This window comes from Varanus komodoensis, unplaced genomic scaffold (genome assembly GCF_004798865.1).
Source record: "Varanus komodoensis strain SLA01 unplaced genomic scaffold, ASM479886v1 scaffold30, whole genome shotgun sequence".
Taxonomy (NCBI): Eukaryota; Metazoa; Chordata; class Lepidosauria; order Squamata; family Varanidae; genus Varanus; species Varanus komodoensis.
In genome coordinates, this window is record NW_025335762.1 from 12144671 (window position 1) to 12163890 (window position 19220).

At 51.9% G+C, this 19220-nt stretch overlaps 1 protein-coding gene across 1 annotated transcript in view; it reads left to right on the forward strand.

The window, feature by feature from the left end:
• Window positions 1-16443, forward strand: part of VSIG10L2 (V-set and immunoglobulin domain containing 10 like 2) — a 21065-nt gene extending 4622 nt beyond the window's left edge. The window contains exons 3-12 of the mRNA XM_044437399.1: window positions 153-428; window positions 1474-1749; window positions 3976-4236; window positions 4825-5085; window positions 5970-6260; window positions 6971-7276; window positions 13842-13964; window positions 14704-14728; window positions 15781-15905; window positions 16283-16443. Of these exons, the coding sequence (XP_044293334.1) occupies window positions 153-428; window positions 1474-1749; window positions 3976-4236; window positions 4825-5085; window positions 5970-6260; window positions 6971-7276; window positions 13842-13964; window positions 14704-14728; window positions 15781-15905; window positions 16283-16443 (2105 nt within the window). The remainder of the gene's footprint in view (window positions 1-152; window positions 429-1473; window positions 1750-3975; window positions 4237-4824; window positions 5086-5969; window positions 6261-6970; window positions 7277-13841; window positions 13965-14703; window positions 14729-15780; window positions 15906-16282) is intronic.
• Window positions 16444-19220: the final 2777 nt, after the last annotated feature.

Below are 19220 nucleotides of genomic sequence, written 5' to 3' on the forward strand. Positions count from 1 at the left end.
GCACACCCCTAACCCTAATATAGGGCTAAAATCCCATTGAAAAAAGGGCAATTTTGAAAAAGTCTTCATTGAGTACATACTGACTTCATTGAGTCTGCAGGTATCTGGTAAGGGAAGCAGTGCAGCTGAGAATTATGTCTGATCTTTCCCAGTTCCTGTTTCAAAGCCCTTCCTACAGATGAACAATTCAACACCTGTGGAAGGCATGACTGTCGTGATGGCTTGTACAGTGAAAGAAGGGACGCATCCTGTCGAATATTCCTGGCACCGCCACACCAATCGGGATGGCACATCAGCCGTCATGGAGACCGCGGGTGGCCTGTTGAACCTGACAGCAGCTAACCGAACTCACATGGGCTGGTACACCTGCACCGCCCAAAACGAAGTCAACAGCCAAACCAGTGACAGAATGTATCTTGATGTCATCTGTAAGTAACCCCAGCATTTTTTTATTTTTTTTTAAAAAATCACGGCCGCTGGTTTTGTAGCCTAGGTATTGTTTTAGCCAAATTTATATGTTCATTGTCATTTTGCTACCGTTAAGTGTTTGGATAGGTGCCATGTATGTGACAGAAAGTATAAAAACAACTTTTGAAGAAATGATTGAATGCCAGTAACTGAACCACCAGGCCAGGTGTTCTGTCTTCTCTGTTCATGGCCAGCTTTCTGTGTGTCCTTCCAGGTCCTATGGAGGATTTAAGGGCACTGAAGGTCCAAACAAGGAATCCAATCAAGCCTTCCAATATTTTAATTTTGGCATAGAAGCAGACAACGGAGCACGTTGGCTGGGCCAAAGCAGGTTGCGGCCTGAGACGTCAGGAGGGCACAGGGTGGGAAGCACGGCAAGGGGGTCACAGATATCTCATGAAACAGCTGTTCCCAGGATTTTGGGGTGTGCGCGGAAGGCATGCCGGCGGCACTGGCTTAAAGTGGGCTTCTGCTAGAGTGACAGACGTGCTCTGAGTATCCTTGCTATGAAGCCCTCTTCTCCTCTTTGAGCCTCCATGGGTTGTAGGAAAGTTGAAGGCGGCCCCTTCCCAGCAACACCAGCATCGGTGGCCCTTTTGCTGGCAGTGCAAGTGGGGGCAGCTTGGTAGGCCCTCCCAGGCCCTAGAACCCCTGCCAGGAGGCCAGGCGCCCCTCCTTCTGCTGGCAGGCAAGCGCATGCCTCTTTGGGCCAGCCAGACTTCACCATGTGAGCTGGCTGGCTGCCAGAGTGGCTTTTGATTTGGGTGGGTTCCATTGCTTCCTTCATTGCTGCCTTTTACATTAATTTGCTTGCTTTCATATTCCTTTTAAAAACCCACATTTTGGCTTTTATCAGGATTTTAGAACCAGGAAATCACTTTCCTGGTTTTAAATTCCTGCTGCTAAATCATGCACTGAATATTTCACTGTCAGAAGAGATCACCCGGAGGCTTCCCTGGCTCTGCCGCTTGAACACCACTGACTAGTGCTATCGCTGTCCTGCAGATGGACCCGATGAGCCCGTGATCAGCGTGGAGCCCTTTGCCATTAACCAGCACGGCTTCCTGGCCAACGAGCAGGAAGAGGTGATCATGACTTGCCTGGCGCCCTCTAATCCACCCAGCCACTACATCTGGTTCTACAACAGCTCCCAGGTCTACTCAGGCCAGAAGTACGTGATCACCAGGATCTCCCGGACCCAGACGGGCATCTACACATGCCTGGCCCAAAACCTGCACCTCAACACACGCACCCAGACCGCCATCACCTTGACCGTCTACTGTAAGCGACCCTTTCCCCACCTTGTCTGGGCGTGAGGTGCTGGCATGCGGTATTGCAACCTCTTTCCCTTTGTCCTCTGTATTTTGTTTCCTTCTGCCTTTCTGAATATTATCTCCCTGATGTAGCTGAAGAGGAGAAAAGGAGGGGGAAAAAATCAACAAAAAATCAGGGTTGGGCTTCAGTGGGAGCAGGTGCCAAGAGAGGGTTCCATCTTTGATGGCCCTGATGAATGATGGTCAAAAAATGAAGCAAATGTTCTCTTTATCGCGGAAAAGAGCCAAGGATGCTGCTGTTCCTCACATAGTAATGGAGGAAATGATGGAAGTGTCACCCTATCTTGCTCTTCAGCTGCAGTATTTCTGCTTTCTGAACCTAGGCCAAAGCCACCTTTGCTTTGTTCTTTCTGGTCAGTGCTTCTAATTTGTCCCTCTTTGCAAAAGAGAAATGAAGGAGGGAGAGGAAAGATTACTATGTCACTGCAGTTATTGTTGAATGGCCTTGGAGAATGGGTCCAGTACTTTACTGGTGATTGAAAGGGTTTGTTATAGATGCTGTTGTAAGCAATTAACACTGTTCCAGGTTGTCTGAAAGGGACTCTTCTTCACAATGTTTTATGTCTGACCCAAGAGAGGAATTGATGTCTGTTGCAAGACTGACCTACAGTGCTGTCTCCAGGACTGGGGGAAGACACTGCCAATGGACCCCCTTCCTCAGGGAGTCCGGCTCTTCATCTCCACTATCATTGCCTTTCCCATCTTTGCCACCATCTTCTTGCTTGACCGGCAGGCAGCCAGTGAGCAAAGAGAACAAGGCCTCTACTGCTGCTCCTTCTCACCGATTCTGCTGTCTGGGCCATAGGCGAGAGAAGAACTATCCTGCAATGGAGAAGAGGAACAGCAAGGCTCCTCTCGGCAGGGTGGGGCCCATGAGAGGTGCCCAGCCTTGCCTACCCTTAATGCTGCTCCTACCGATCTCAGTCTGCTTAGGAATTCCCAGCCTGGTCCTGCATCAAGCACAAACTTCATGACCCTCTATTTGCACCAGGGAAAGGTAGAGCCAATTCACACAGGCAGCGGCACAGGGAATCGCTTTGGTTGAACTGTACCGCTAGATCTGCCAGCGTGTGGGCTGGAGGCAGGAGAGAGATCCCACAGTTTTTTAAGGCTCCAGCCCAGAGAGAACCCTGTCTTCACGTAGAAACCTCTCCTAACAGCCAGCAGTGGGCCATCCCCCTACTTCCTTTCTGAGAGAAGGAATTGAGGCAAGAAAATGAGGGTCAGCTCCCACCCCCCACGGAGAAGTCCTGCTCTGATGATAGTTGGTTTTCATAAATTCTGTATGTGATGCTCTTTCCAGTATGCAGATTCACAGGATGAGGATTGTCATCTGCTGAATTTCCTGCTTCTAGTCAACGAGCAACCCAGAGATTTCAAGGGTGACAAGCAAACACCTAGCAATTTTGCAGCAAGCTGAACTAGGGGAATAACGCTTTTCATGGGACAGTTAGGCAATTTTAGGCCCTGAACGTAATGGGCTAACTGGCTGCCCTTCTTACTGGCTGAGTGCACTATTTCACTTACTGCAAAATATGACATGCTGGCCTGCTCGGGGAGGCCCTCCTGCTCCTTCCACTGTGTGGTGCCCCAGACATTCGGTCCCCAGATTCTGCCCGGGTTACTTAGGTTGCTTCTGCCTGATTGCTTAGGAAGATCCACTTAAGCTCACACTATCTGTGTTTTGAAACAATGGAGGAGATTCATAGAGAGTTCTGGTTTGTGCCATGAAGCTGCAATCACAGTTGGCCATTAATTAGGGTGCAGTCGTTAAAGGGCACCCACTTTACAACCCTTCAGCTGCAATATCGCGGACAAAGACACCCACCAGTCCCCCTTGATTCAGTTAGTATGGCTGGTTCAGGCTTGCACCTGCCTGCAGGGATGCTGTGGGTGCACAAGGCTCACACTAGGCCCTGCAGGAGCAATGCCTGCCCGTCACTTTCTGCCGACACCACGGTGGACAAAGCACCAGCAAGATTGATTTGGAGAAGGTGAGTCAGGCAGGTGCTCGGGCGTGATGCAAGAGCAGCTGGGCAGGACACCACGCCTCTGCCGCCATCCTCCTTGCCCGAGGTCATGACGCACCAGGCTGCAGTCCATGACGCGCCGTGATGTATTGGGAGCCGGTGACTCCTCATCGCTGTTGATACGATGTTTGCCCCACGCACAGATCTGCCCAAGGGGAAGCCCAGCTGTGTGCCGCTGCCGGCGGCCAATTTCCGAGACCTTGCTCTGCACTGTTCCTGGCCAGGGGGCTTCCCCCCAGTGCGGCTGCGGTGGGTGAAATCCGGGCAGGAGGGAAACCACACGGCCACCTACTCCAATGCCACCCAAATCCATCGGGGCATGGCCGTTCACAACGGGAGCTCATACGCATGCCTGGCTTCCCACCCGGCCCTGCAAGAGGACGCCGTCTGCAAGAGCACTGTCTGTGAGTATCTTTCCCCGCAGCTTCCTGCTCGAGCACAGACGTGCACCGCACTACATGACCGGGTGGTGGATCTGGCCCAGGTTCTGCCTGTCCCGGGCCGGCTGGGTTTGGGCAGCAGGAGTGTAAATGCGGGTGGCCACTCCATGGCAGAGTGGCTTGGCAAGCCACCCAGAACCCATGAACTTTTGTGTTTGTGTGGAGGAGTCGCCGTCATCGTGGCTTATCTCCCTTCCCGGCCATGTGAGCTTAACTGGCGAGTCCGTCTCTCCACCACCATTGTCGCCAGCTGCCCCTGCCCCGATTTCTCAGCATTGCTCCCGCTTGCTTGCTTGACGGGCAGAGAGCGAGGAGGCAGCGCTGGGACCTCTCGCTCCACTTTCTCGGCACGCTTGCCTGGGCCAGAGCCAGGGGGCTGCACAGGTGGAGTGGAGGAGCGGTTCCAAGGGGGTCTTGCCAGTGGGCCACGACGGAGGAGGGGATGCTCAGCCGCGCCCCCCTTGGATGCCGGCCCTGGCCCTGCTCAAGCAGGCCTTGGTGCCCGTGATGGTGAGGAATTGGTCTGTAACGAGCCCGCTGTTTGTGCCGCAGTGGTCCCAGGAGGGAGCCCAACCTGCAGCGCTGTGGCGACAAAGCAGAACGAGTTCCTCATGCTGACCTGTGACTGGGCAGGTGGAGCGCCCCGGGTGACCCTCTGGTGGAGAGACTGGAGGGACCGCGTGCTGGGGGGGCTGAAGCAGTCCCACAACATCTTCGTCATGAAGTCCAACGCTACTCTGGGAGGCAAGGAATTCACCTGTGTGGCTGCTCACCCTCTTCAGGCAAGGGCTGCCGAGTGCCACATCCGGCTGGGTAAGAGACGAGCCGGTGTGGGGAGGGGCTGCAGCTCCACTGCATGCAGGGGCTCCGGGCTCAGTCCAGGCTGCAGGTCCTGGGAGGGGCCCTCCTCTGCCCGAGAGGACTCCTGCCTCTTGGACAAACGGCCCTGCTCTGCATGTCTCCCTCTGGGCTGGAGGGAGTAAAGAAAGGCGAACCGATGGGCTTCTCGAGCTGGGCCCCAAACCCCGGGTCAGGATCCAGCACCGGCATCCTGTTTTTATCACACCCAAATGCTTCTCCCTGGCTGGAGTGCTAGACTGTGATGGGAGACTCCCATAGCTTGATTCACTGTTCGGTTCAGAAAAGGAAACCCACCCATCTCCTTTTTAAGGGGCTTGCTTTTCTAGCTGAGATCCAGAGTGCCCAGTTCCAGCAAGAGCAGAGAGGCTAAACACCTCCTCCTCCAACCCTGTGGGCCCCCCCAAGTCCCCTCATGAGCTGCGCAAGCTATTCACCCTTTAATACCCAAGCTCTCACTTGCTGGCCACTTCCTTCCACCAGGCCTGTCCTGGTGGCGGCAGTGAATGAAAGCTGTGAGCATGCTCGGTCGTGGTGTCTGTGACGGGACCGCAGCATCCTTGCTGCTGGGAGCTTGTGGGGGGGGGGGAGTCTATTTTCCATGCCAGTGTTGGCAATCCCAGTGATGATGTGCCATGAGGCTGCTTGCCCTGGGAAGAAGCCTTGAGCACGAGGCTGGATGGGCCATGTAGCTGGAAGCCTTGAGCACAAGGCTGGATGGGCCACGTAGCTGAGTGTGACTGGCTGGGGATGATCTTCTGGAGTATTTCTCAGTATGGCCTTTTGGAGAGCTGTCAATTTCTGCACTGGTGTTTTTGCTTTTGGTTTTTTGTGCACAGAACCTCCCAGGATTGCAGTCGAAAGATCCAAGGTGACTCTTTTTGAAGGGAATGAAGCCCAGCTGGCCTGTCTCCTCCAAGGTGCTTACCTGGGGTCAGAAGTCTTCTGGTACAACAACAAGAACCAAGTCATTAGAGCAGATGCTAGGAAATACCGACTGCATCAGGAGAAGGCCTGGTTCAACCTGACCCTCCAGGACACAGAGTGGATGAGAGACAGTGGCATCTACCGCTGTGCAGCCGTGAACGCCGTGGGCAACACTTCTGCCGCCATCACCCTGCAGGTTAAAAGTAAGGAGATTTCTGCAGGCCATGCGAATGCACCAAAGCCCCATTTAAATGCTCTAAAACTGGGTAGGATCAGTGCATGGATCCTAAGGGGCAAGTTGCATGTGACCTGCAAGATCCAGGGAATTTTTTAAAACACTTTGTCCAAGGCAGTGGCTCTGGAATGCAGCCTTTCCTCCCTGTATTAATATTTTCCTAATCTAGATTTTTGTGCAAATTCCTATTAAGAGAACAAAATAGAGGCGCAGTGCTGCTCCCTCTGTGTGTGTACCCCCCCCACCACAACACACACACACACTGTGGGTCTAAAGTCAGCTTGGATAGAGACTTGGGCATCGACCAAGCACATGGGGAAAGTGCCAAGAATGTCTTTTATTAGAAATCAAACAACCTCATAATGGTCAGAGCTAAAAATAATAATCCGGACTATCGATCAGACAGCTCTCCCAGGTCACATGTTGTCACGGAAGGGGAGGCCGGTTCAGCCAGTGCATTCCAATGCCAGACTGTTGGACGAAGACTAAGGAGATCGTGGGTCAGGTCAGCTGGGGAGTTCCTGGCTCCACTGCCCTCTCTCGGCCCAGCCTACCAGGTCGGGCTCTTGGAGCATGGAGTGCATGTACGGAAGAGCCGTGGGGACTGGGCTTCTTGGAGGAACGGCAGAAGGGTCCATTCGTGAAGAGTGACGAAGGAAATACTTGTCTGTTTTGCAGAGTACCCCACCCCGCCCAATGTGACAATTAGCAAGCTGATGTATACTCGCCACCGCACGGAGGTGGAGCTGGCATGGCAGACCCAGGGCTCGGGCAACCTGACTGGCTTTGTGGTCCAAAGGAGGGAAGCCAAAAAGGCCCTTAAGAGGCAGCTGGCCAGCAGCTGGGAAACCGTGGCCAGCGATATTGACCCCGACATCCGTGACCAGAAGCTGGGTGGGCTGGATCCTGCGGTGGTGTATGCCTTCCGCATCCTGGCTGTCAACCACCGCACCACTGGGCACCCCTCTGAAGTGAAGACACCAGGTGAAGTGGATCATGGGCGCAGGCATTTCGCCAGGGGCTGTTTTGGAAACCGGCTTGGGAGCTGACCCGACCCTTCTATGGGCCACGTCGGGGACAGCTGGGCATTGCGGGGTGGGGAGCACACGGGGCCCTCGCAGACAGAAAGACAGCCCACCTTGCCAGGGGGCAAGGTGCTTCCTCCTCTTCCTAGCAGACAGAAATACAGTGTGCCTTGCCAGGATAGGCTAGAAACAATGCCACAATTTAGACTTTTCCTTCTGCTCCTTTGAGGCAGTTGCTATGTATGATCACAACGCCTTCTTGGGGCTTTTCTGCAAGATGTTTTTGACCCACCAGGAGTCTCTGGCTTCTGATTCCAGCTTCTTTGAGAGATTAAGCCTGGCTCCTTTGCACATGCTTTTCCCCGGTTTGCCCTTTCTCTGCCCTTCTTTGTATGCACCATCACAAAACCATGAGGTGGTGGCACTGCTGCACGGTGGGGCTGTGTAAATATAGGAGGGTTTCATCCATTATCCACAGAGAATGCTGAAGCTAGAAAAGGGAGGGGAATAGAGTTAAAGAAGGGAGAGGCCCTGGAAGAGGAGGACGCGCCCGCAAGCTGGCATGCATGAGGCTGCCGTGTGAATTTGTCTTGCCCTGTTTGCTGCTTTCAGAGGGGTAAAAGAGCAGCTTTGCTTGTGGAACATTCCAATAAACTCTAGTTCAAAAGAGGCTCATGCTGAGATGGATCTGGATAAAACTTCCGTGCACAAAGATGCTTGTAGACAGAACTGTGCTTTAGTCCTGAGCCCGCCACAAGGCAAACTGTCCTCTCCAGAACAGAAACATCAGGTGGCTTCTTAGGAACCCAGGGCTTGGGGTGATGGCATGGGAGGAGAACCAGACCTTTCTCAGGCAAGGGTCAGACACCTGGCAAGGCACGGCAGGAGCAGAGGCAGAAGCAGAGCCAGGAACAGGCGAGGGTCAGATACCAGCAAAGGTGTGACAGGACAGGCGGTGAAGGCAACATCTGGAAGAGGTGAGAGTCAAGGCACAAAGGAAGACACTGCAGGACTGGCAGCACCTAACAAGTTAGGAACACAAACCAGCCACCACAAAAACTCATATTGTTGAAGCCAGGCTGAGCACCACCGGGAAGCCTTTGACAAGCCTCTCGTGTCTCCCAGTGGGTCTGATGCTAATCCTGCAAGTATTTGCACGGTGGACTAGCCCAGCTTCTCTGGCAGGCCACTGCGGGAGTTACCTTGCTCTGCACACCGGACACATACTCATGTGATGTGAGTACAGCCTTCCTGTGAGGTCAAGGTTGGAAGGAAATGTCTTCTAGTTGAGAGAGGAACTGCTATGCCTTGCCTCCCACCTGAGGTACCTCCCCCTGCTCTTCTCCCAGAGAGCACCTGGGATAGGGCCTTGTATCAATCATGAGACCATTGCTCCATACCTAGCAACCTTTCTCTCTGAGGTAGTGCCCTCTGGAAGTGTTGGGAAGCAACACCCATCCTCCCCACTCAGCTTGCAGCTTGCATTGGCAGCCAGCATTGGCAGCAGATGTGGGTTATAACATCTGGGGGAAAGGGGGGAGAGTCTGGGACAAGGAAGCTTGCTTTGTTAGCAACAGGTCAGGTGAAAACAGAGAGGAGCCAAGTTCCCATGAGTGTGGAAAGACCAGAAAGAACATGCTTCTGCTAGTGCTTATCCCCAGACCTCTGCTTTTGGGGGAATCTCTTGGAATTCTACCCTGCTGTTGCTGTCCTGGTTTTCTCATGTGGGTGTGATGCAGCTGCCCATCCTTTTCCTTGCTTGCTGCGCCGTGTGAGGCGGTGGAGCTGGGGGCAGAGGTGACTGCATGCCACCATGGGGAGGGGTTCAGGGTCAAGGGGGCCTATTGCATGTGATGGGGTTGGACGGGGTTGCCGTTCTTGTGTGCTCCTGTCTCTTCTTAATTGCATGGCGTGGTGAATCCTTCCTGCTGGGGATGACTTTATGCCCTCCTCCCCTGACCCTGTTTTTGCTGCTGCTGCTGCTGCTGGAAAGTGCATCCCACCTTCCCATAACAGTTGCCAGCCGGCTCCCTGCAAAGAAATCCCTTTGCTGGCTGGCTGACTGGACTGCTCAGAAAACCTCTGGTTGCCCTTTGACTGGATTTGAGGTAATGGAGCTCATGCTGCAAAATCTTTCAAAGTGGAAGCAGCAGGACACCTTTCTGCAGGAGAAAAAGGACCTGATCATCTGCTACGAGATGCACGCCCTCCTTTGAATCAAGCTTGTTGCGGGACTCCCAGCTGTGCAAGGAGGATGCACATGTGCATGGAAACATAGAAACAGAGCATGTCAGAAGGGACCTCCTGGGCCATCTGGTCTGACCCAGGTTTCACTCATGACATGCCTACTATGTGCATGTCCAGCCTATCCTTAAACGCCCTCACCACTGGGGCTTCAACCATCTCCCGTGGAAGCCCATTCCATACCCCAGGAGTCCTAACTTCCTGACATCCACACTAAATCTTGGTTCCCTGAGCTTTGCTCCACTGGAATGCATTCTGCCCTCCACTGCAGGGGGAAAAGGTCACGACCCACCTCTGTGTGACACCCCCTCACATACCTGTATGTCGCTAACAGGTCCCCTCTGGGTCTCCTCCTCTCAAGGCTGAAAAGACCCAGCTCCCCCAGTCCCTCCTCATATGGCTTCCCCTGCAAGCCAGCCACCACCCTAGTGGCCCTCTGCTGCACTGATTCCGACCTTGCTATATCCCTCTTGTAATGAGGGGCCCAGAATGGAACACAGTGCTCCAACTGCGGGCGCACCAGAGTCGTACAGAGTGGCAGCATGTTCTGGTGACCATGCAGAGCTGGGCATGTTCCCACTTCCTACCTTTTGTGATGTTCTCTGCATCCTATTACATAAAAAGGACTTAAGAGTGCGTGATAGTCTAGGGAAAAGGTGGCTTGGTGCATCCAAGAATGTGCATACGCTGCAAAATTAGATTTTAATTAATATATATTTATTTTATATGTGTGTATTACAAGTCCAAACTATTTATTAGCCTGGGCAATTTAAAGCCAGCATTTAAAACCATAAAATATAATAATGTTGTAAAACATAATATCAAACCATAAACTGAAGGCAGGATAAAATGAAAGTAGTCACCAAGATAAAAGCCAGCAGCAGTGCAAAGATCTAAAAAGACAATGACACAATTTTTAAAACTAAGGAGCTATACAACCTGGAGAAATAAAATAGTCCTAACCTGGTGCCAAAAAGATTTGCTGCCAGTTATACTGTTGTAGCTTCTACAGCATTCCCTGAGAAGACGGTATTTTGGAGGGGTACTCTGAATCCTTGCTAGGGGCTTCTGGCCCCCTTCCACAGAACTGCATTTCCAGGGCTCCCTGTGCAAAGGAACGGAAAAGCTGGTTTCCGGCTGTTTTGTGGATCTGGCATAAGGACAATGCCACGGCAGAGCTCCCTGCATGCCCCACTCAGTGCCTGACTTCCGGGGAGTGGGCAGAGCATCTGTTACACTTCCCATTTTGAATGCAACCCTTTGAGGTCTCCCCAGGTGATTCTCTGCAAGCAGGGAGCAAGAGTTTCACCTCTTTCCAGCATGCCCAGTGCTCTCGAGTCCCCGTATCGCAGCCTGTGGCCTGTGCCATGGTGGCTTTCTGGAGGGCGGGCCAGGGCCATGGAGCGGAGGCATCACACGAGGGTCGCTGCACCACCGGGGCCAGATGGCCGCTCGGTCTCTGGTTTGGGACTGGCTGTGCTCATCCACGCCAGGCTGTCATTTGTGGTGCTGTGCTGAGCAGGAAAGAGATTGCACAGTATGCTAGACTGCTCTGGGCATAAAACCCTAATCTATGGCAGGCGTCCCAGCTCTCTTCCAGAACGAGGGCAGAGCTCAGTTTTTGTGATGCTCAGGGGCACATAATCTGGTGCTGAATGGGCTGCAGAAACAACAGAGCACCCCGAAGGGCTCAAATAGCCCACATGTTGGCGTATTTTAGCTTAAAGCCTTTTCTGCCAGTGACAAAGCCCTAGGAGAGGCATTTCCACCTGTTCGAATGAGGAAGAAATGGGCAAAACTACCAAGCCATCAGCAGGTTGGGTTTGGTCTGCAGGTTAAATAAGGTTCTGCAGGCAAGTTCCATGGGATTGTGGTGACCCTGCAGCTATGCTTGTGACTCACACCAATATTTTTCTAGGTCATGTAGTGGAGAGAGGCCTCTATTTTGAGTCACTTGTTCAGCGAAGGAGCGGTGCTGCACATGAGGTCCCTCACGCCTGTCGTTTGCCCCATATTCTCCGCGCGTCTTGGCTTCACTCCGCCAGGCCAAGCCGGAACGGCTGCCTGTCCTCTCCATATGGACAGCAGCTGTTGCAACAAGTCTGGGTGCAGGTCGGGGACAGCTTTAAGAAGGTGCAAAACCAAAATGAAACACTCAAGAAAAACAAGCAAACTATTTTCTTGGAAAAACTGAGGAGATTGGAAACAGATGAGCTGCAGAATCAGTGGGAAGCCGCACCCACCCCCTGCCCCGAGGAGCGAGGAGAGGCGTTGGGCAAAGCCGCACAGAGGGTTTCCTTCCGCAGGGAAAGAATCCTCCGGCTTTGCAATGCTGCTGAGAGCCTCATCAGATCTGTGCGTGGCTCTCCCAGTGCTTGACCCCCATCCCCAGTAGCCTTAAATTCCTCTGCGGGGAGCAGGAGCACCAGCGCTGATCAAGACGGACCCCGGCAGCAGTTCCCCTTTCCCTGCGGTGCCGTTGGTTCTCCCCAAAGCTGCACGAACAGAATTCGAAATCCTTTTCTCCTGTGGCTGCACAAACAGCCAGGCCTCGTTAGTGTGGATAATGAATCCCATGAAGTGGTCTCATTACTGGAATTCACACTAGTCCAAGGAATAATTATATGCAAAATATGGTAATTGGTTCCAGCTCGACAGTTTCACTCTTTGCAATTCTTCTTTTCCTTGTATGTGTTTGCAAACCACAAGAACCTGATGAAAAGTTACCTTTTTCTTTTATTTTCCCCACACAGTTATAATATTCCATGCCGTAGATTCAGGCATCTTGACATCTTGTCCTATTTTAGACTTGCTCCGACCCCATTCATGCCATTCAATCATAACACATTTTAGCTTCAATGTAATAATGAGCCTCCTCTTTTTTGCGCTTGCAGTGTTTTTATCTGGAGGAATCTTTTGTCCATTTTAGCCCCGCTTCAACTCAGTTTTGGTTCGCCTTAAACACAACTTGGCATCACCGTACAATTTGCATGAAATCAAATATCTCATTATCCGAACTTGCACTGTTCACAGCCTAGTTGTATCTTAGCCCACATTTTAGTTTTAATAGTTTCTTTCTAACCCTGATATGAAGTGCCCTTGAGGAAAAAGTGCAAGGTTTTCTGCCCAAGGCAGCCAGTTGGCTGTTAATCCACACTCCGTCTGCTTTTGGTATCATTTCAGAATGGAGATAAAAGAAAGGCACAAGAAAAAGAGTGTTGCGTTTGGTTTTAAAATTAAAAGCATATAGAAAGGCCCTACATGCAACAGTAAATGCACAATGTGCTCACCACTGTGTTTAGCGTACTCCAGGTCTTCAGGACCAGGGTCTAGACAGAGTCTTCTGTGCATGGGTGGGGGAAATGCAAACTGTCCCTCCCAGCAACTTACCTCCAGTGCCCCCTACAGGGACAAAGGGGGGTTAAATACTCTCAACTGGCATTTATACTAAGGTGATGGACTGTGTATTTAAGGCAGCTGATAGCTTCAACCCTAGATCCCTCTGCCAGGTGAGTGGGAAAAGGTTGTTTCATGGGAACATCCATTATTGGAAGCATGGTGGGAGAATTCATTTGCAATAAATGGTAAAGACCATAAAATCATAATCCAAAACAGGGCAATCCAAAACTCAGGCCAGCATGCATGGGATTCTTGTAAGTGGCCTTCTTTCCGACCCAGACTTGCCTGGCTCCAGTGAAGTGGCTGACCAGGTGCCTGTAGGCATGTGACAGAAAGCCCAACAACTCAACATAAAGGCAGCACAGCACAGGTTGCACCAGCCTTATCTAACCGAAGCTCTCCAGATGTTTCGTACTACAGTTCCCATCGTCACTAGCCAACAGAGTAAGTGGTCGGCGATGATAGGTGCTAAGTCCAAAATATTGGAGAAGGCTAGAGAAAGGTGACCATCCTGATGTTACTGACTCCAACTGCCATCATCCTCAGCCAGCATGGCCAAAGGTCAGGAAGTTCCAGTGCAACATCTTGAGGGCTACAGGATCCCCATCCCCTTTCTATAGCATCACTTCTGCTTCCGTGCACAGGAGAGGACCTTCCAGATAGGGTGGTCTACAACTCCCACCATACACGGTTAGCATGGCTGGGGTCGACGGGGCCTGTAGTCCAACACATGTGCAGGGCACCGGGTTGAGGAAGGCAAGGGGCGTAAACGCCCTTTCAACGCACGGCAGAGCTCCATCTCCTCCACCGCAATCGGGTCCTGAAGTTCCGGTCCGGGAAGGAGCCCAAGGCCTTCAACAGCGGCTTCCTTTCTCTTGCAGCTGACCCTCCGTTTAACGCTTACCCTGCCGTGATCGGTGCTGCAGCGGCAGGAATGATTGTGGCGACGGTCGCGTCCCTTCTGGTGTTTCAGTACATCGTTCGGAACCGGGCGAATAACCCAAGTGAGTGGGTCCTTGTTGGCGGACGGTTTTGCTCTTTCTGCTGCCAGTTCAAGGGAGCCCAAGAAGTCATTCCTAGAGCAGGAAGTTATTCAAGCTTTGTGTTCCAGAGCAGGGAATGAAGGCTGTGGGTCAGGAGCTACAGGGGACGTCCAATGAAGGTAAAGCAGAAAGAGACAAAGGCGTGAAAATAGAGCCACGCAGGGGCACAGTTGCTGGTGCTTAGGAAGGCAACAGGACTGTACCGTTTTGGACAGGAATAGAATGGAGTGAGGTGCTTTGATTGCTCTGCGATGTTCTGGCCCTTTTATCCTGCTGGGGAAAAAGTTCCCCCAGCCTATTAACCTGGGTGAATTTAGGTTTCTTCTCTTCCTCTGGCAATGCTTTCCGTCCCATTCCATTCTATTCCCATTCAATACATCTAAATGAAAACTAACAGAATAAAACACCCTTAGAAATACAGCAGCTCCCAAAAATGCTCTCTAGACAGAGAAGTGAAACTGGAAGGGTATAATATTGTCTCAAAACCCATAAACAGCTGTGAATAGGGAATGACAAATGCAACATCATTGCCTGGTGTAGAAAAACTCTGAATTGCCTTGAGAATTGAGATGGGCACCATGTGTGATCCCCTTTCTTAAGGTCTCTCTGCATGGGTGTTTGTCTGGGGCTCAGGTTTTCATTTGGCTGTGCTTGTAAAACAAGAGTTCTTAAAATATGATCTCCTTGCATTGTTCCACAGGATTACACGACCTGCTCTTCCGAATGTAAGTGGCATCCAGAAACTCTCCCCTTGCTTCTGCTCTCCACCATCCCTCAAAGAGCATTTTCGTTCCCGCTTTTCCGCTGCGTAAACCCTAGGCAATGCTGTGATGTAATGGAATAACGTAATTGCACAAGTGGAGAAAATGTGTTGGTTCCACTTTCAGAAATAATACTGAAGTTCCCTTTTCCTGATTAGGAACAGAGATTGTTAAAAACAGAAGCAAAAGTGGAAGGTCACAATGTTACTTAAGAAACCATTAAAAAAAAAAGAGAGAAGAACATGGGAGGAGAATGAGGAGTGCACAGTAAACCTCTTATTGGCAGCCATGGAAATACTTCCTGTCCGTCTGTCTGTCTCTTTCTAAATTTGTCATTCAGGTGGGAGAGCTGGGGGTCACAGAGCATTTCGGGCACATGGATTAACATTTTTCTTCTGAAGTGCCATCCCTTGAGAATTCCACTTAAGTTGGGGGGACCCTTCCTTTATCACCATGATGATTTAGATCGGTTGCACTCGAGTGCCCCCTTTTCTACTTTTCAAGCTGGCTTGTTCAATCCGAGAGGATGGCCTCTGGATCCAGTCTGGGATCTTCCTCTCCAAGACTGCTCCACTGCTTTCCCCAGCCAGCATCTTAAATCAGTTTATCTTTGTTCTGCCTACCAGGGCACTCATGTCTCTGTTCATATAAGAGGACTCATAAGATATCCTCTTATTTGTTTAAAATCCCTGACCCTGCTATCCTAAGTTCTCCACTGAGCTGCAACAACAATTTGCAACATGAAAATAGGTTCGTGATATTGATTGAGTGGGATGGTGTAACTTGGTGTCCTGCAGCAGCCGGGGATGGACCCAATGGCCTTCATGGCCCCTTCCAACTCCTACCATTCTATGATTCTATAGCAAACAAGTATCTAGCCAGCCTTTCCCTTTCTTCAAGACCATCTGAGTGTGGTCATGCATGTGATTAGGCAAGAAGACTTGAGCATCGAAGGAACAGTTTCTGGCTAAGCTTCCACCTTTCCTGGTCTGTCTTTCCCATGGGCCTTTCTTCAGGGCTGGTGCAGAAGCTCGTGAGCACATCAGCACTCCAGAAGATGCAGAGACAGCAGCAGACTTCGATGGTGAACCCCATGAGCCTGTCGGAGCACCTTCAGGTGGAACTGGTGACACACTGGCAGGTAAGCTGCTGGCAGGCCTGCTCCTGGATCCGTGACATTGCCTAGTTTTCAGGGGTGCAAAATGCAGACTCCCATGGGCCTTCTGGGGAGCGAAACCACACACACACATACACACACACACACATGCTTTAAGAATGGACTTTATGCCTTCTGTCTTAGAAGCTGCAGTCCTGGCACCTTCCTAGAATGTGCTGTCCAGAGTGCTGGGGTGGATGGACCCTGGGCCCAATGCAGCAGGGCCCCTACTGCTTCTGGAGGGAGTCGCACTGCAGGATCATCTGGGGCCGCTTGATCACCCTCCCTGGGACAGGCTGTCTTCTACCTCGCCCAAAAAGGCTCACGAGCCACTGACTCACACGCAATTGCTGTCTTTCCAGGTGCCAGCCAGGAGGAAGCTATCACGGCCCCAGAAGGTCCTACAGCGGCCCAAGAAGATGCCCCATCTCCACCCTCTGCTCCAGAACCTGCTCCTGCTGCTGCAACAACCGTTGATGATGATCCAGTTAATGTCACAATCACGGTGACGGCGACCCCATGATCACCACGAATCTGACTCCATGCTGGCTTGCGGAGGATGGTGATATGGGGAGGGAGAACTTGGAAGGAGATGTCCTTCCCGTGTGAATCAGGCAAGATTTTCCCAGCACAGGTTCTGTTGTTCTTTCTTTTCTGAGGGCAGAAGACCATCTTGGAGAGGCTGTCTTCAGCATGAGCTGCACAATCTAAGTGCCCTTTGGTTAAAGCCAAGAATGGAGAGCCTGTGACAAGGCTGGAGGCTGCCTTCCTCCAGGCAGAAAAGTCAGAGAAGTGGATCCTTCCTTCCTTCTGTGTAAAAACTGGCAGGGAGGTTTCATGTCCAGGAACAACCCAAGTAAAGGCCCGGAAGCCTAAGTAGAGACCCTTCTTTTTGCATGTGCTTGTTGAAGAGGTTGAAGGACCTCAGTTTGGACACCTGGGACAGATCGTGTTATCCAACGGATGCCAGTCTTTTTGGATACTAAGTGGGCAGCAGAACAAAATGCTAATGATTGGGGTCACTGATGTTAATCTGTCTGATGCGCTGCTGGTATGGAACTATTCTTTCCCTAGGAGAAGGTGAAGGAAGCTGCAAGTGTTTGGAAAAATAAGTTGGTGGGACATACCTGGCCTCTTTACCCTTCTCCTGCAGCATCTCAAGTTGGCTTGGAGTTTGATTCAGTGGGGTGCTTTATTTTTCATCCAAGCAGACACTAGTGGCTTTATAAGCCCCTGGTTCATGGCATGTACAAGTTCATGAATGACCTGGTTCATGGCATGACCTATTGAAGGATGGGGCAGGGAACATTTCTCTGCCACAGGCCTGTCTCTGCACACTGGCTCCTCATCTTCATGGACGGCAGGCATCCGAGGCCAAGCTCCGGCTAATCAGGATGACTGGGCTGCTAGGGCAAGGCAGGCTCTTTTGCTAATCTCACGAAATGGCAATGACAACTCTGCTCATCCTGGGCTCCCAAATGACACCCCCCCCCCCCACACACACACTGTTCTTTGGAGCAGGCTGGCTAGTTCTGCCAAACCTCCAGGATAGAGCAGCAGCAGAGTAGGAGTAATTCCTAATTGGAAAGTCCCAACCAGGGACCATTTCTCCAGGGGGCACACATTCAGTGCGAGAAACCAGGTCTTATGCTTGAGGGGCTGGGGAGGTCATCTGAACACTTCCCTTGGCTTACACTTTTTCCATTCACCTCTCCTCCTCCTCCTCCTCCTCCTCCTCCTCCTCCTCCTCATCATCATCATCATCTATCTCTACTTCTCCTTTGCAGTTCTCCTGCTAGCTTGAAAATTCCCAGGGCCTTGTTTCCAAACCACCACCACCTTTCTTTTGGGTTCTGCTGCTTTCTTCAAGTAGAAGGCTGGGGTGGACCCATGGAGATGTGCGCTAGCTTCCACCATGGATCCTCATTCTTATCCGTTTCAGAACTGCAGTGTCTCTAAAAGAGGATGTGCGTCAAATGCAGGAGGTCCCCAGGTTCAGTCCCTGACATTTCCTGTTAATGGCGAGTAAAAAGACATCTGCCGCAAGGCCAGCTCTTGGTGCAGACCCCACGGAGCAAGGTGGGCTAATCAGTCTGGCATAGCATCAGAGAGGATCCGGGGACCCCAAAAGGTTTGAGGTGAGGGCTCCAGGTGCTCCGTTATTAGAGTAAAAAATAAGTTCAGAAAGAATCCCTAAAAAAAGGCTTCCATGATTATTCTAGAATGACAGGAGGACCCGAGCCTTGCTCTCCGTCTTCGGTGCCACTTCCGTCCCACTCACTTTCCACGCAGCTCGCCCACCCTTGGCAGGGAGGCAGCGCTCCACCGCTCAGCCCACGTCAGGGAGCTGCGTCTCTGCCGCGTCCTGCTCCTCGCACAGCGCTGGCAGCTGCCTGTGTTCCTCAGGCACGATCGGAGTCTGCAAATGGCTGGCAGCCAAAGACAATGCAGACAAACCCCGCAGGCACGCAACATTAAAGTGTGGAAAATCTGCCTCACACGTGTTGTTTACTTTTGCCCTTTCAGTGAAACAAATCACAGTTGCTGCTTTGCCTCACAGATGGACATACCAAGGAGTTAGCAAACCACGAACCGAGGCACCCCCGGCACGGAGCCCTCTCTAGACAGCACCATCTCGCTTTGGCCGGCCGGCCGGCCGGCTGGCCAGGACTCGAGGCGCTCCGATCCTGGTCGTGCTGGCTAGGGGTGATGAGAGAAGCAGACAGGTGCATTTCGAGGCCACCCCGCTGAGGAAGCTGGAATGTCTTGGGAGCGTGACATGTTGGGACAGTCCCACGGCAGTCAGGGAGGCCATGCCATCTTGAGCCACTCCAGACAAGGCCCCACCGCATGAGCATTGACACCCCCCCCCAAACCGACCCCAGCATCATGCCTGAGAGCATCTTCCCTGGAAAACGTGGGAAGGATGGTACCCGAGGAAGTGCCCGGTCTGTCCTGCTAGCCCAGCCCAAGGTACAAAGCCTCCAGGCTAGTAATTGGACAGAAGTCTTACACACTGCAGTGCCTCTCTCCCCAGGCTTTAAGTCTGCCCTGATTAAGTACCGCTCGGGAGTGCCTAGCTCACCTCCATTCACCCACCCAGCTCTTGGTGATAAGGCTAGATTGAATGCTTCCTTCACTGTGAATGAGAGAGTTCTTATTCTGCACAATCTGGCATTTAAAAGGCCCATCCAGAGACACAAGGGTAGGCTGACAGGACAACTAGCAAAACTGAAAGTGTGAGGAGGGCTGGAACAAGGCACAGTCGGTAACTGTCTGGGCTGGTTTGTCCTCTCCTCA